Raw genomic sequence first — 12487 nt, forward strand, 5'->3', positions numbered from 1 at the left:
GCGCTCCACGGTTCTCCGTGGTCTCCAGGCCCTCACTTCCGCACCCCGCCCAGGTCCTGTCTGGCCCAATAGATGAGAGACCGCGGGTCCGGCGACTGGGCTAAGCCAATGAGCGCCGGGGGGCGGGGCGAGCTGCGGCCGGCGTGGCTGTGGCCGAGGCTGGGTCACGGGTAGGTTTTCTGGGAAGGTTGCTGGCTGTGCGGGCTGTTCTTTTGCAAAGTGCTTGGAGTTCTTCCCTGTCGTCCTGCTTTCTGTGCAGCGTACCTCCGCCCCAACCATGCCCCTTACCTTTCTTTCCACCTACAGACCGCCCCTACCCGGTGGAAGCCAGGGAAGGCCGTGTTTAGATTGCGGAAAATGAGGGCTCTGCGGCCGTCTCGGGACCATGTGGCTGTCGGTAGGCCAGAATCGTTCCTCCAATTTAGGAGTGCGAAACGTTGAGGGTCTTTTTTTTTTTTTTTTTTTAATTATTAAAATATTTTATTTATTTATTTGACAGAAAGAGATCACAAGTAGGCAGAGAGGCAGGCAGAGAGGGGGAAGCAGGCCCCGCGCCGTTGCTGGGCTTGATCCCAGGACCCTGAGATCATGACCTGATCCAAACGCAGAGGCTTAACCTCCTGAGCCACCCAGGCGTCCCTGAAACGTTGAGTTTAATTCAGGACTTTGCCTCCTCCAAGTAGCGTTTGATTGACTTTCCTTCAAAGGTTAAGAAACAGAACGTGGGGCATCTGGGTGGCTCAGTGGGTTAAAACCTCTGCCTTCGGCTCAGGTCATGATCCCAGGGTCCTGGGATCGAGTCCCACAGGCTCTCTGCTCAGCAGGGAACCTGCTTCCTCCTCTCTCTCTCTCTCTCTCTCTCTCTCTCTGCCTACCTGTGATCTCTATCTGCAAACAAACAAAAAAAGAAACAGAACTTAACCTGGACCCTGCATTTGTTCCTCCTGCCTCGCAGGCTGGTTGTTCTCCCAAACTTAAGATTTTAAAGTCTCTTTTTTTCCCCTTCGTTTTATCCTGTATGCTATGAAAAGGCCAGAGTTCTTTGCTTGTGGGCGAGGGGCTCTCAGAAAACTGTCTGCGACAATTGGTGCGGTCAGAGGCTGAAAGCAGTTCATGTTTTTCTGTTTCGTGACTACAACGGTCTTGGTCCTGTCACCCTGACTGGCCTCCACCTACCCACTCACTTTCTAGTATCCGCCCACCCCTGCACTCGGATCTGTACCACACTTCTATTCATTGACCTGTTTATCTCCAAGAGGGGAAGAAAGAAAATGTTTAAGCTTTTCCTCTAGAATGATTCTGTGTAACCTTGGATACATTATTTCATCTGGAAAGCTCAGCTTCCTCATCAGTAAGACGACCATAATAACACCACTTCACAGGATGGCTAACCCTTTCAAAGCTTTTAGGGCAGAGGCTGGCACATAGCCAACACACCGGCTATTAATAGCTATTACCCCAGCTGCTGCTGCTCTACTACTACTACTACAGCTACTGCTAGAAGTAGTAGTAGTAGTACAAGTACTAAGAGGACTACTACCACCACCACTACCACCACTGCGCTATTGCATCACCATTCCCGGTTACACCTCCCTAAATCCACTAAATCCTCTACAGCATTTTAAACACCTGTTCTAACCTTAAACTCTTTAAAATGCCTAAATTCTAAGCATTCAGCGTCTCTAAATTTTATTGATTCCCCTAATCAATAATGCAAAATAGGCTACATCTTGACATAAACATTGTCAAAATGTTTTTTCTTAGATGCGTATCTTTGCTTCAAATTATTATATCCCTATGCTACTGTTTCTTCTTTATTCTTCACTCTTCTTTATTAAATTTGCCATGTCCAAATGAAATAAAACAAAAGGCATAAATATTTTTCTAGAAACAGCTAGTTAGTGAATACTTGTTTCCAATGCAATAAAAGACAAAAATTGTCAAAGATTGCAAACTTAGTTTCCTTTAGAAGTATCTATGAAATAATAGTTCAAAATCATCTTTAGTCACTGAGTAGTGATTCCATAGTTGGGGATCATAGATGCCAATAATGTGGGATGTTGCATGGGGACCACCTTTTGAGAGTGTGCAATTTGAAGTCCAGTCCTCTGCCCAAGGCATTTGTCACGTGGGAGGAGGATAAGGGATGGACTTGGTATATGAAAGATTTCTTTCTTTCTTTTTTTTTTTTTTTTTTTAAGATTTTATTTATTTATTTGACAGAGAGAGATCACAAGTAGGCAGAGAAGCAGGCAGAGAGGGAGGAGGAAGCAGGCTCCCTGCTGAGCCGAGAGCCCAATGCAGGGCTCAATCCCAGGACCCTGAGATTGTGACCTGAGCGGAAGGGAGAGGCTTTAACCACTGAGCCACCAGGCGCCGTGAAAGAGCTTTCTGAATTGCCCGTACTCCGTGTGTTACAGTTCATTCTACCTGCTCTTTGTTTAGACTATTTTGCCTACTTTAAATTATCTGATTTTCCTCTACCCAATCGCCGATCATCAGCTTGGTTTATTCACTTTTATCAGCTTCCAACTCACCATTTAATTTCCCAAGTCAAAGCCTTTATAAGCTTTGTTGCTCTGAGTTCTCCCAATGGGTCTGGGCAGTGTTTTGTGAGCAGACCTCCCGTCTCTGCCCAGTAGTAGCGGCAGACGGGGAGACCGTGCAAACACAGCCCAGTACTTCCCAATCTCCATAACTCAGTTCTTTGGCTTTTCACTAAAGGGATGGTTTTTTCCTCAAGCATAATTTTAGACCTGCTGTTTTGACTTGGACTGGAATGGCTTTTTGTTAATGAGCAGCTCTCCATGGTTGAATGCAGTTTATAAAGTCACATTCATTTCTTGAGCAAGCAAAACAAAGCCTTGGAGCTCACAGGGACAGTTTTGAATAGATATGTTTGAGAGCAAAGGATATTCTGATGATAATTTTAATGGATTGTTTTATTGATCTTTCTATTCTAGAGAATTGTGTTTCCTTTCAAAATCATACATTTTAATATTCTGGAAAATCATAACATTTTTTAATCTCCATCATCACCATTGAACAGGGTCAGTTGCTTAATAGAGAAACAAGTCTGAAGCAGCTTTTTACATTTTTCTGTTAAAATAAAATTGACTCTTTCTGAAGCATTTAAATATTTTCTATTATAAATATTAGTACAGTGTATCTTTATAATGATTTTTATTGCTAAACACAAGAAGATCCAAGGTTTAGGAACAATTTAGAGTTAACTAAGTTAACCTCTAGAAGAGGCCTAGATAGGAATAGAGAAAAATAATTCATGACCTTTATCAGAAATGGCTTCAAATGAAAAGATATCATGAATTCTTCACTTGTGTGTTTCTGGAGTGAGGTGCAACCGTGTAATACCTCTTGGCCACATTGGTATTAGAGCTATGATATAGTTCAGCTGTATTATGAGTTAAGTAGACTTGATCTGAGCAGATCTGGCAATGTAGGGCCATTTATTATTTCTAAGGGTAAATGTATTGAGATTCACACAAGTAACAGCTTGTCATATGTATAACATGATCTGTCTTGTACATGAATTGAAAACTTAAAAATGAAACAACGCTAAACCAACAAAGCCCAGTTCATTCAGCATAACATGAGCAATAGCTATAGCTTGAACACGTTTGAGCCTTAATTTTCTCATCTACAAAATTAGATTAAAAATTCCTTCCTTATAGGATTATTTTACAAGGTGGCATAATGTATATGGAAATGTGTTGGAAACAAAGCAGATCAATGGAAGTTTTATCATCTTCAAGTGCAGTAGAATGTTCTTTCTGCTCACAGCGGGGAATAGAGCTTCCAGGAAAACAGGAGAGAATTTTCTGTCACCAGCAACCAGAAATAGACACGTTTTGTTAGTTACACATAAAAAAGGGGAAAGAAGAGTTTTTACAGTTTTGCTCTGAGTACATCCCCTACCTCCTTTGTCTCTTTGATTTTAAAGACAGAGGGTGAAAAAAATAGCTGTTACAAGGAAAGCACCCACAACCCTACCCTCTCCGTGCTTTTCCTCATTTCTTATGGGACATGTTGCTCATAATGGGGTCTGTTGCCAAGTTCTGTCCATTCTTTCTTTTCCATGTCCATTATTTTAGCACACCAGAATTCTCATAATGATCTCTTAACTTTTGTATTTTATTTTTTCCTTCCTCTGAGTCAGCTTGGTACTTTGCTGTATGATTTTTTTTAAATTAATTTTTTATTTTTTATAAACATATATTTTTATCCCCAGGGGTACAGGTCTGTGAATCACCAGGTTTACACACTTCACAGCACTCACCAAAGCACATACCCTCCCCAATGTCCATAATCCCACCCCCCTTTTCCCAACCCCCCTCCCCCCAGCAACCCTCAGTTTGTTTTGTGAGATTAAGAGTCACTTATGGTTTGTCTGCTGTATGATTAATATAAGTATTTTTAAAGCTTCTTCACAATAAATGTCCTGTTCAAAACGGAGATTTGCTGTTGTCCATTAATTCAAATTCACTTCGGTGATCATGTGTCTCGCTTTTAATCTCTTAATTTCAAACTGCTGTTCCTGAATCCCCCTGTGACCACCTCTGGCCCTTTAAAATATCAGACATGCCAACAGTTCTGGTTAGAAACTTTTGTCTGTATATACTGTATATTTCTTTACTTACCTCCTCACCATGAAATATATATTTCTTTGTGTGGTTTTTATCTGAAGTTAAATCCTTTACAAGTGAGAATTAAATCCATGTTATAACCATACTTGATATTTTCAGTATAAAAAGCTTAACATATTTACTTTCTCTCTTCCTAGGGAGAACTTATATACATAAAGGATCATCTGCCTGAATATATAAATTACTCTAAAGAAAAGCCAAAGGAAAATACTCTTGCCATGTAACCAGACACATTCATAAATATCCTGCCCAAAAAGAATCATTTTTTTCTGCTCACAGGCTCTGAGCCCATTACCATAGCAACCATAACGCATGTTGTCTAACTGGATGTGAATTTTATACACTTGTTATTTGAAAAGTTAAGGCAGTAAGTTAGGATAAAGTATAATTTCTATAATATTTTGGAAGGACTTTTTTATCTCAGAAATCTGGTAGAGGAAAAGTTTCTTCGTGCAGTTTATTCATTTGTTTAATGAAACCATTTCTTCCGCACTTACCACGGGCACAGTGTGTGTGAAGCATGTTAGAGAAGTCAAAGGCATACACAACCCTTAACCCAAAGGAACTTCTCTAATGAAATCAGCTTGTCATGGGTGAACAGAATTTCTGAAAGAGAGTTTTTTTTTTTTTTTAATATGGAGTTTTCTAATTTTAGAATAATCTGATCATAACTCACATAGCGTAGTAGGACCTGTAAGTAAGATGCCAAGAGGGTTATAGATTGTCAGATTGTCCCCAGGTATTCAAGCATCTACTATAACCCCTATGGCAGGTCCTTTTCTTTTTAATCTTACACACTGTGTCTGTAGCTACTAAAGAAACATAGAAATGTTTCTTTCATCAGAGGTTGAACACTTCTTGGCAGCTGGTGCCAGGCTGAAGAGGCTGAAAATGCACACTGACGAATGCAGAAGAAACATGTGGCTTCCCATCTGCTTCAAATAGGTTTCCCAAATTGAATACATAACGGATTCAGATCAAGGTTGAAGCATTTCTGTTTGGGAGGATATAGGTAAAATAACGTCAAAGATGCACATGGTATTTGATACTATTTTCTTACCCTAGTATTGTCCCCGCCCACCTCCCTGCATGGGAAGGATTAATTCCCTGTTCTTGTGTTCTTTTCAAATTTTGCTTACCTCAAGCATCTTATGAAACAAGGAGATACGTCATTTAGTAACACTGCATGCCTGGGACCTACAGAATGAATTCAAGCCCCTCTGATGGCATGGCATAGAAGACTGCGTCTCTCCTGCCAGCCTGCCTCGTGCCTTAGGTCACACTGGGGCTCCAGGAATATCAGACTGTGGCTGATTTCCCCATACTCCATGCTTCATTTGTTCGCCAGTGTATCAGGGTCCACTACTAGTGCTAGATGTTTTGTTAGATGGCAGGAAAGGGGCGCCTGGCTGGTTGGGTAAGCGTCTGCCTTTGGCTCAGGTCATGATCTCAGGGTCCTGGGATCAAGCCCTGTATCAGGGCTCCCTGCTTAGCATGGAGCCTGCTTCTCCCTCTTCCACTGCTGCTCCCACTGCTGGTACTTTCTCTCTCTGTCTAGTAAAATCTTTAAGGAAAAAAAAAAAAAAAGATGGCAGGAAGAAATGATGAAAAAGGGAATGCCTGCCTTCAAGAAACCCACTATGTACTGGTGTTCCAGCCTTAATTCCTGCCACCATACCTTCTGCCAGGATTCTCCTCCTTGGCTCATCTCATGCTTTATTCCTAACACTCATCTCAGGCTTCATCTTTGGAAGCTGGCCATCATGGATCTTCTCAGGATGACGCCTCTTATCAGCCAAGGGCCCCTTGAGTACCCTCTGTGTATGGCCCGCACATACCATATTGTATCAATGTGACCTTTTCCACCACTACTTCCCCAATTACCTTAGGAACTGTTAGAAAGTAGAGACAGCATCTTATGCCATGTAGTCTTCTCACTAGAATGCCTGGTATCTAGTAAATACTAAATGTTTCTTTGATTGAAGAAAATACCAAATATATATACAAAGATATTTGGATTTGCTACCCAATAAATGTTTATAATTTTTCTTAAGCAAGATTAACAATAATGTGGGGGTGAATATACTAGGAAATGCCATACAGAAGAGAAAGGTCTGGGCTTTGTTGAATTTTTTTGGCCATTTCCAAGTGCTTCCTTAGTGTTACTTGCTGGAAGGAACCAGGTACTTTCTTGCTATGGATATGACTACAATGCCTTTACTGAGAGTTCTTCCACAAATTTAAGCAGTCTCCTTTAGGATTTTCTGAGTAAAAAGTGCAATTTTTACAAAATGAGAGCTTTGGAATTGTGACTTTTCTTGCATTCCCTTATTTTATTTATTTTCTTCCATTCCCTTAGTACTCTCCTGAAAATAGGTATTTCTTATGCTATAACATGGGGTTAAGCGAAGTCACACTCTTAGTGGAGGCAGTTTTGAATGGAAATGAGGGTAAGCAGAGAAAGTTTGGCCTTGTTCCAAAGGTTGCTCCAGAGGCAACAACAAAAACTTTTCTTAGAAGAATGGCCAGGGTTTGGTAGGCTCAGAAATGCAAGGCAATCTAGAATTTCTGAGCTTACTATGGATCTTAAAATCAGCAACTTAGTCTGGAAGAGATCTAAAACAGTCTCTTTCTCCAAAATCCTTGGAAATCAGAATGGCTTAGATCACTGGAAATTGGTTTCATGAATGGATAGAGGAAGTCAGTCCGTACACAAATTCAAAACGCTTCCAATCTGATCTAGGAGTGGGTAAGTCCAAACTAGATAAGCTCTTTCAACAATATAAATAAAGGACTCTAAGATTTGTAGGTACAACAACTTGGAGGTGGCATTTCAGCTTCCACATCAAAGACTTCTTAAATTTTTTTTTAATGAAATAAGAACATACAAATGTAAGGAATCAAAAGGAAATTTATATTTTGAAGAAATCTGATTTTTGTGATTAAAGCTAATTAGTACATTTTCTATATTACAAAAATATGTTTAGCTTATTTTCTTGAAAATGCTATAGACTTTGTCTTCTGCAACAAAATAGTTCATAAAAAGCAGCTCTTATATCTTTAAAAGTTTTCAGCCTGTTCTCCAGGACAGCACTTCAGTTGTATCCTGAAAAATGAAAATAACAAAAGTTTCATTTTTAAGTGGTAGTAACATCCAGTGTGGTTTAAAATAGGTTTCATTCATTTAATGCTTCTAATATTTCATGGTATGATTAATCAGGCAAAAGTACTATTTAAAAATTAGTATTTCAGAGTTTACCAGAGTACTTTTAGAATCAGTAATGCTCTCTTTTTGTAGAACTGGGGAGAGAGAATAGTGGTGCTTAAGCTTTGTAAATTTCACATTCAAGTTGTCATTTTATTTACTGGAACTTTGTGGCCATCTTACAAATAAAATATTCTTAATTCAAAATGCAAAGCTATAAAAATCCCAGCATTGCATTTCATTAATAGTTAGTATGGTGTGAATGCTTTCCCCCCAAATTCCTATGTTGAGGGGCACCTGAGTGGCTCAGTCAGTTAAGAGTCTGCCTTTAGTTCAAGTCATGATCCCGGGGTCCTGGGATAGAGACCCCCATTGGGCTCCCTGATTAGCGGGGGAGCCTGCATCTCCCTCTCCCACTCCTCCCTGCTTGTGTTTCCGTCTCTGGCTGTCTCTCTCTCTCTCTCTCTCTGTCAAATAAAATCTTAAAAAAAAAAAAATTCCTATGTTGAAAACCTAACACCCAATGAGATGGTTTGGAGGTGGTGCCTTTGGGGGGTGCTTCTGTCCTGAGGCTGGAGTCCTCATGATGGGGTTAGTGCTCCTACAAAAGAGACACACAGAGCTCCCTAGGCCTTCCACCCTGTGAAGACACAGTCTGTGACCTGGAAGTCGGCCCTCACCTGACGGTCATGGCCCCCTGATCTCAGACTTCCAGCCTTCAGAACTGAGGGAAATAAATTTCTGTTGCTGATGAGCCGCTCAGTTGGTGGTATTTTGTGACAGCGGCCCAAATGGACTAAGACAATGGTATTTAAATCACCGTATGTTTGTTTTTTTCTTTTTAAATCACCTTATGTTTTAATTGAAGAATGATAGATTATTTAGGAGAAAAGGAGAAGATGTTGATTGACTTTTCTATCTGGGAAAAAAGCCCTAAAGAAAATGCCAGAAACAACAGCATTTACTAATGACTTGAAAATAGAATTTCCTGAACTTTATAAAATCCCAAAGTTGTCAGGAGTAAGCAGGCTGAAGGTCAGTGAATACAATGAGAAAACAATACATTTAACGGGGAAAATACAAAAAGCACAAAGATACAGTACTTAACACCTTAGATTTTAATATTTCTGAAAAAAATTTAAGCAATGCCTGTCATGCTGGTATAAAATGGACAACCAGTTTTACTTTTATTAGAATTCCAAAAATAAGAAAACTTGCATTAAAGTACAATAACTTGTGGGCTGGTATTTACCTATGGTCCCTTAGCTCCAAACCCACTCTTCCATGTTCAGCTTCCAGTCCTGAGAGGCCAGGACTGAGTCTCCTCAAACCACGCTTTGCCCTCGACACCTGGCTCCTAATTAACTTCTGCCATTAAGTGGAAAGAAAGGATTATTCCTTTCTGTTCTATCACTGTCTTGAAACACCAACCTCTCCCGTTTGTTCTGTCACTCCCAGAACCAGCCTTCATGTGTCCCTTCATCCTGACCTCACCTAAATTTAAATTTAAAATTTATCTTGGGGGTGCCTGGGTGGCTCAGTGGGTTAAAGCCTCTGCCTTCAGCTCAGGTCATGATCTCAGGGTCCTGGGATCGAGTCCCGCATCGGGCTCTCTGCTCAGCAGGGAGCCTGCTTCCTCCTCTCTCTCTGCCTGCCTGCCTGACTACTTGCAATCTCTCTCTGTCAAATAAATAAATAAATAAATATTTAAAAAAAAATAAATAAATAAAATAAAATTTAGTCTTGGCTTTCATTCCTCGAATTTTTTCAGTATCCTTTTAAAGTGCTACCCCATCTCAAATTCTTCTTAGATCCTTCTTTTAATTTTGATTTTTACTCAAATACAAGAATCTAACTAGGCGTCTTATAACTTAGGATATTTATCATCTTTTGGGTTTTGGAGATCTGTATTAGTTGTATGTAGATCAATACTGATTTTTTTAAAATTTTATTTTTAGGAGGGGTGAAATCCATAGAACATAAAATTTTAATCGTTTTTCAAGTGGACAGCTCAGTAGTGCTAAGTATGTTCACACTGCTGTGCAACCAATACCCAGAACTGTTTTCAACTTCTTAAATCTTACCAGTATTTCTTAGGTGATGCTTTCATCTCATTATTCTGTCAGAAACTCTCCCATCTTTCTCCCCATTAGATCAGCTGCAAACTGATGAGTATCTGCCAATCAAAGCTTCTTACTGTTTGCCTATAATGCCCCTCATTTCCCCTCAGTAGCAGGGAGGACTTATCTCCCTTTTGAGAGTTAAAATCAATGAAAGCATCTATAATAAATATGGCTTGTAGTCTTACTTTCTGAGTGCTCACAATTTAGTAAAGAAGATAGATTTGAATATGTCTAAGTTAAATAAAAGTACACCACAGAAAAGGCCATAACAATGGTAGAAGCAAAGCACAACTTGGGAACAAGGGAAAGGAGCATTAAATGGATCACAGAGTGGGATGGAAGAAGGGAAACCTGATGGAGGACGGAGGTTTTGAGCAGGGCCAGGCAGCATGCCACAAGTAGGTCTGATGAGTAAAGCAAAGCCCAGATGGAGGGAATATGTGGGATGGCAGGCATCTTCTCTAGGAATGATCTGGAACAGGAGGCAGTCTTCCAGACTGGTTTCAGGGACTCTGGGGTTGATTGTAATTGGCATGTAGTAAGGAGTCTTCAAGGATTTGACATGACATATTACTACATGAACCTGTAGGAAGGTAAGTATGACAACAATACGGAAGAAAGGCTGCTAGTGAGGAGTTAAGAAGCAGGGAATTCAGGAGGCTACTGTAGGAGGTCAAGGAGTGAAAAAGGAGAGTTATAAGTGGAACAGCAAGACTTTAAAGGAGGAAGAGATACGTGACATTATGGATGGAGATAGATGCCCCAGAGCACCCTGAAGGAATGTGAAGCTTGAAGGGGAGAGAGAAGTCTAAGAAGTATCAGCCTAAGAGATAAGAAAGATGACACTGGCACTAACCAGGATTGGGCAGCAGGAAGGGAACACCTTTGGAAGGAAGAGATGAGGAATTCCATGCTGAACATGGAGAGTCGAAGATGTTCTTTTTCACTCCCACTTTTTGCTTTGCTCCTATCATGTCCCTGTTGTGGAACACCTTCCCTTCCCATTTCACATTTTATTCCCCTTTTATAATCCTGTCTATAAAGTGCTGCTGCTGATGGGTGACACCAACTGTGATCCTAACCATTGTCACCCACTGGGACTTCTCCCTCCTTTGAAACTCCCTAATAGTCACCATCTTCAGTTCTGGTATTAGGACTTGGATTCCCTTTGTGGAACCACATCTCCACCATTCCAGGAACCTCCCTCCATGTGAGCCAGGCCAGGCTAATTAGAACACAGGTGGCCCAGGGATTGGCCTGAGAATGGACATGTGACCAAGCTAGGTCAATGATATTGCTTTGCGATTTTGCTGAAGGAGTTGAGAAAGAGTTTTGCTCTTTCTGCATCAGTTGCTGGGCTGGTAGAATGTATGTGAAGACACAGGTGGTATCCCTGCCATGAGGTCTGGGAGGGGGGGTTGGTTAGTAAAGAGTCTGCCTGTAAGTGAGTCTACCACCAAGGTGCATGGAGCCAAGAGATAGAGAGACACAAGTTTTTGATCATATCATGTGAGTCCTTAGGTCTAGCTATAGCAGAAATCACACAACAACTGGACTTCTCAGTTAAGTGAGAGTCACTTTACCATCTAAAACCAATTCGAGCTGAGCTTCTACACCTTGTAACAGAAGAAGAGCCCAACATTACCTTCCCATTCCCTACATGCTCATGTGCCACTGTGTAATGTAAATGGCATTTCCTGTAGAGTCATCTTATTTCTACCATTGAAGTGATTCCTTTCTCAATGGCCAAGGCCATGCCCCAGTGGTACCATGCATGGTGGCCATGCCCTCAGGTTCTATTCAGTAAACACTTACTGAATCTCAGTATGCATACATTATAGAAAAGATGAACTACGCTTACCTAGATCTATGTTTGAAATCAAAACTGTTGCCATAAATACTTCCAAGAGCACCAATCTTCCCAGCAGACAGCTAATCACTGGAACCATTATCTGGGCAGCTGTGCCCACAGTTGATGCTCTGCCGCTGTTGCTGCCGCCACTGGTGCCACCACCACCAGACACAGACTGTGCTGCGAGGCTCAGAGTCCCGGATTCCACCCGGACAACATCATCCAGTATAAATTCAATCTTGTAATTTTTTCCTAGGAAGAAAAACCATCAGAGAATATGACTTCCTTTTATGATTTGCTTTCACACAGTCCCTGTTGGGTTGTCATCAACTGGAAAATACCATGTAATTCGTCATGAAGTATTTTTGCAAATTGAGCCCAAAGAGATTAGTTTAAGTATAAATGTAAGTGGAAAAACGTTCTCAGAGTTAGAGTTCCATTTGCCCATCCACTATGGGCAAGCAGAATCTGGGCTGAATTTTTTTCTCTAGCATCAGTACTTGCTCCCTCGGGATGCCTTCTTAGTGGCCAGGACTAGAGAGAGATTGCTTGAAGGGAGGAACAGTAGGGAAGGGGAATGAAGATGTTGAGGCTCTGCTCCATCCCTGGATACTTGACCTTGGAGCAGAGAAGGCTCAGCCTC

The 12487-nt window shown here is 41.0% G+C and overlaps 1 protein-coding gene across 1 annotated transcript in view; it reads right to left on the reverse strand.

Annotated features, from left to right (window-relative positions):
* Nucleotides 1-7557: 7557 nt before the first annotated feature.
* PKHD1L1 (PKHD1 like 1) overlaps nucleotides 7558-12487 on the reverse strand; it is a 162340-nt gene continuing 157410 nt past the window's right edge. Inside the window, exons 77-78 of the mRNA XM_059165766.1 lie at nucleotides 11854-12096; nucleotides 7558-7770 (exon numbers count right to left, since the gene is read on the reverse strand). Of these exons, the coding sequence (XP_059021749.1) occupies nucleotides 7760-7770; nucleotides 11854-12096 (254 nt within the window). The 3' untranslated portion in view covers nucleotides 7558-7759. The remainder of the gene's footprint in view (nucleotides 7771-11853; nucleotides 12097-12487) is intronic.

This window comes from Mustela lutreola, chromosome 3 (genome assembly GCF_030435805.1).
Source record: "Mustela lutreola isolate mMusLut2 chromosome 3, mMusLut2.pri, whole genome shotgun sequence".
In the NCBI taxonomy this organism is placed as follows: domain Eukaryota; kingdom Metazoa; phylum Chordata; class Mammalia; order Carnivora; family Mustelidae; genus Mustela; species Mustela lutreola.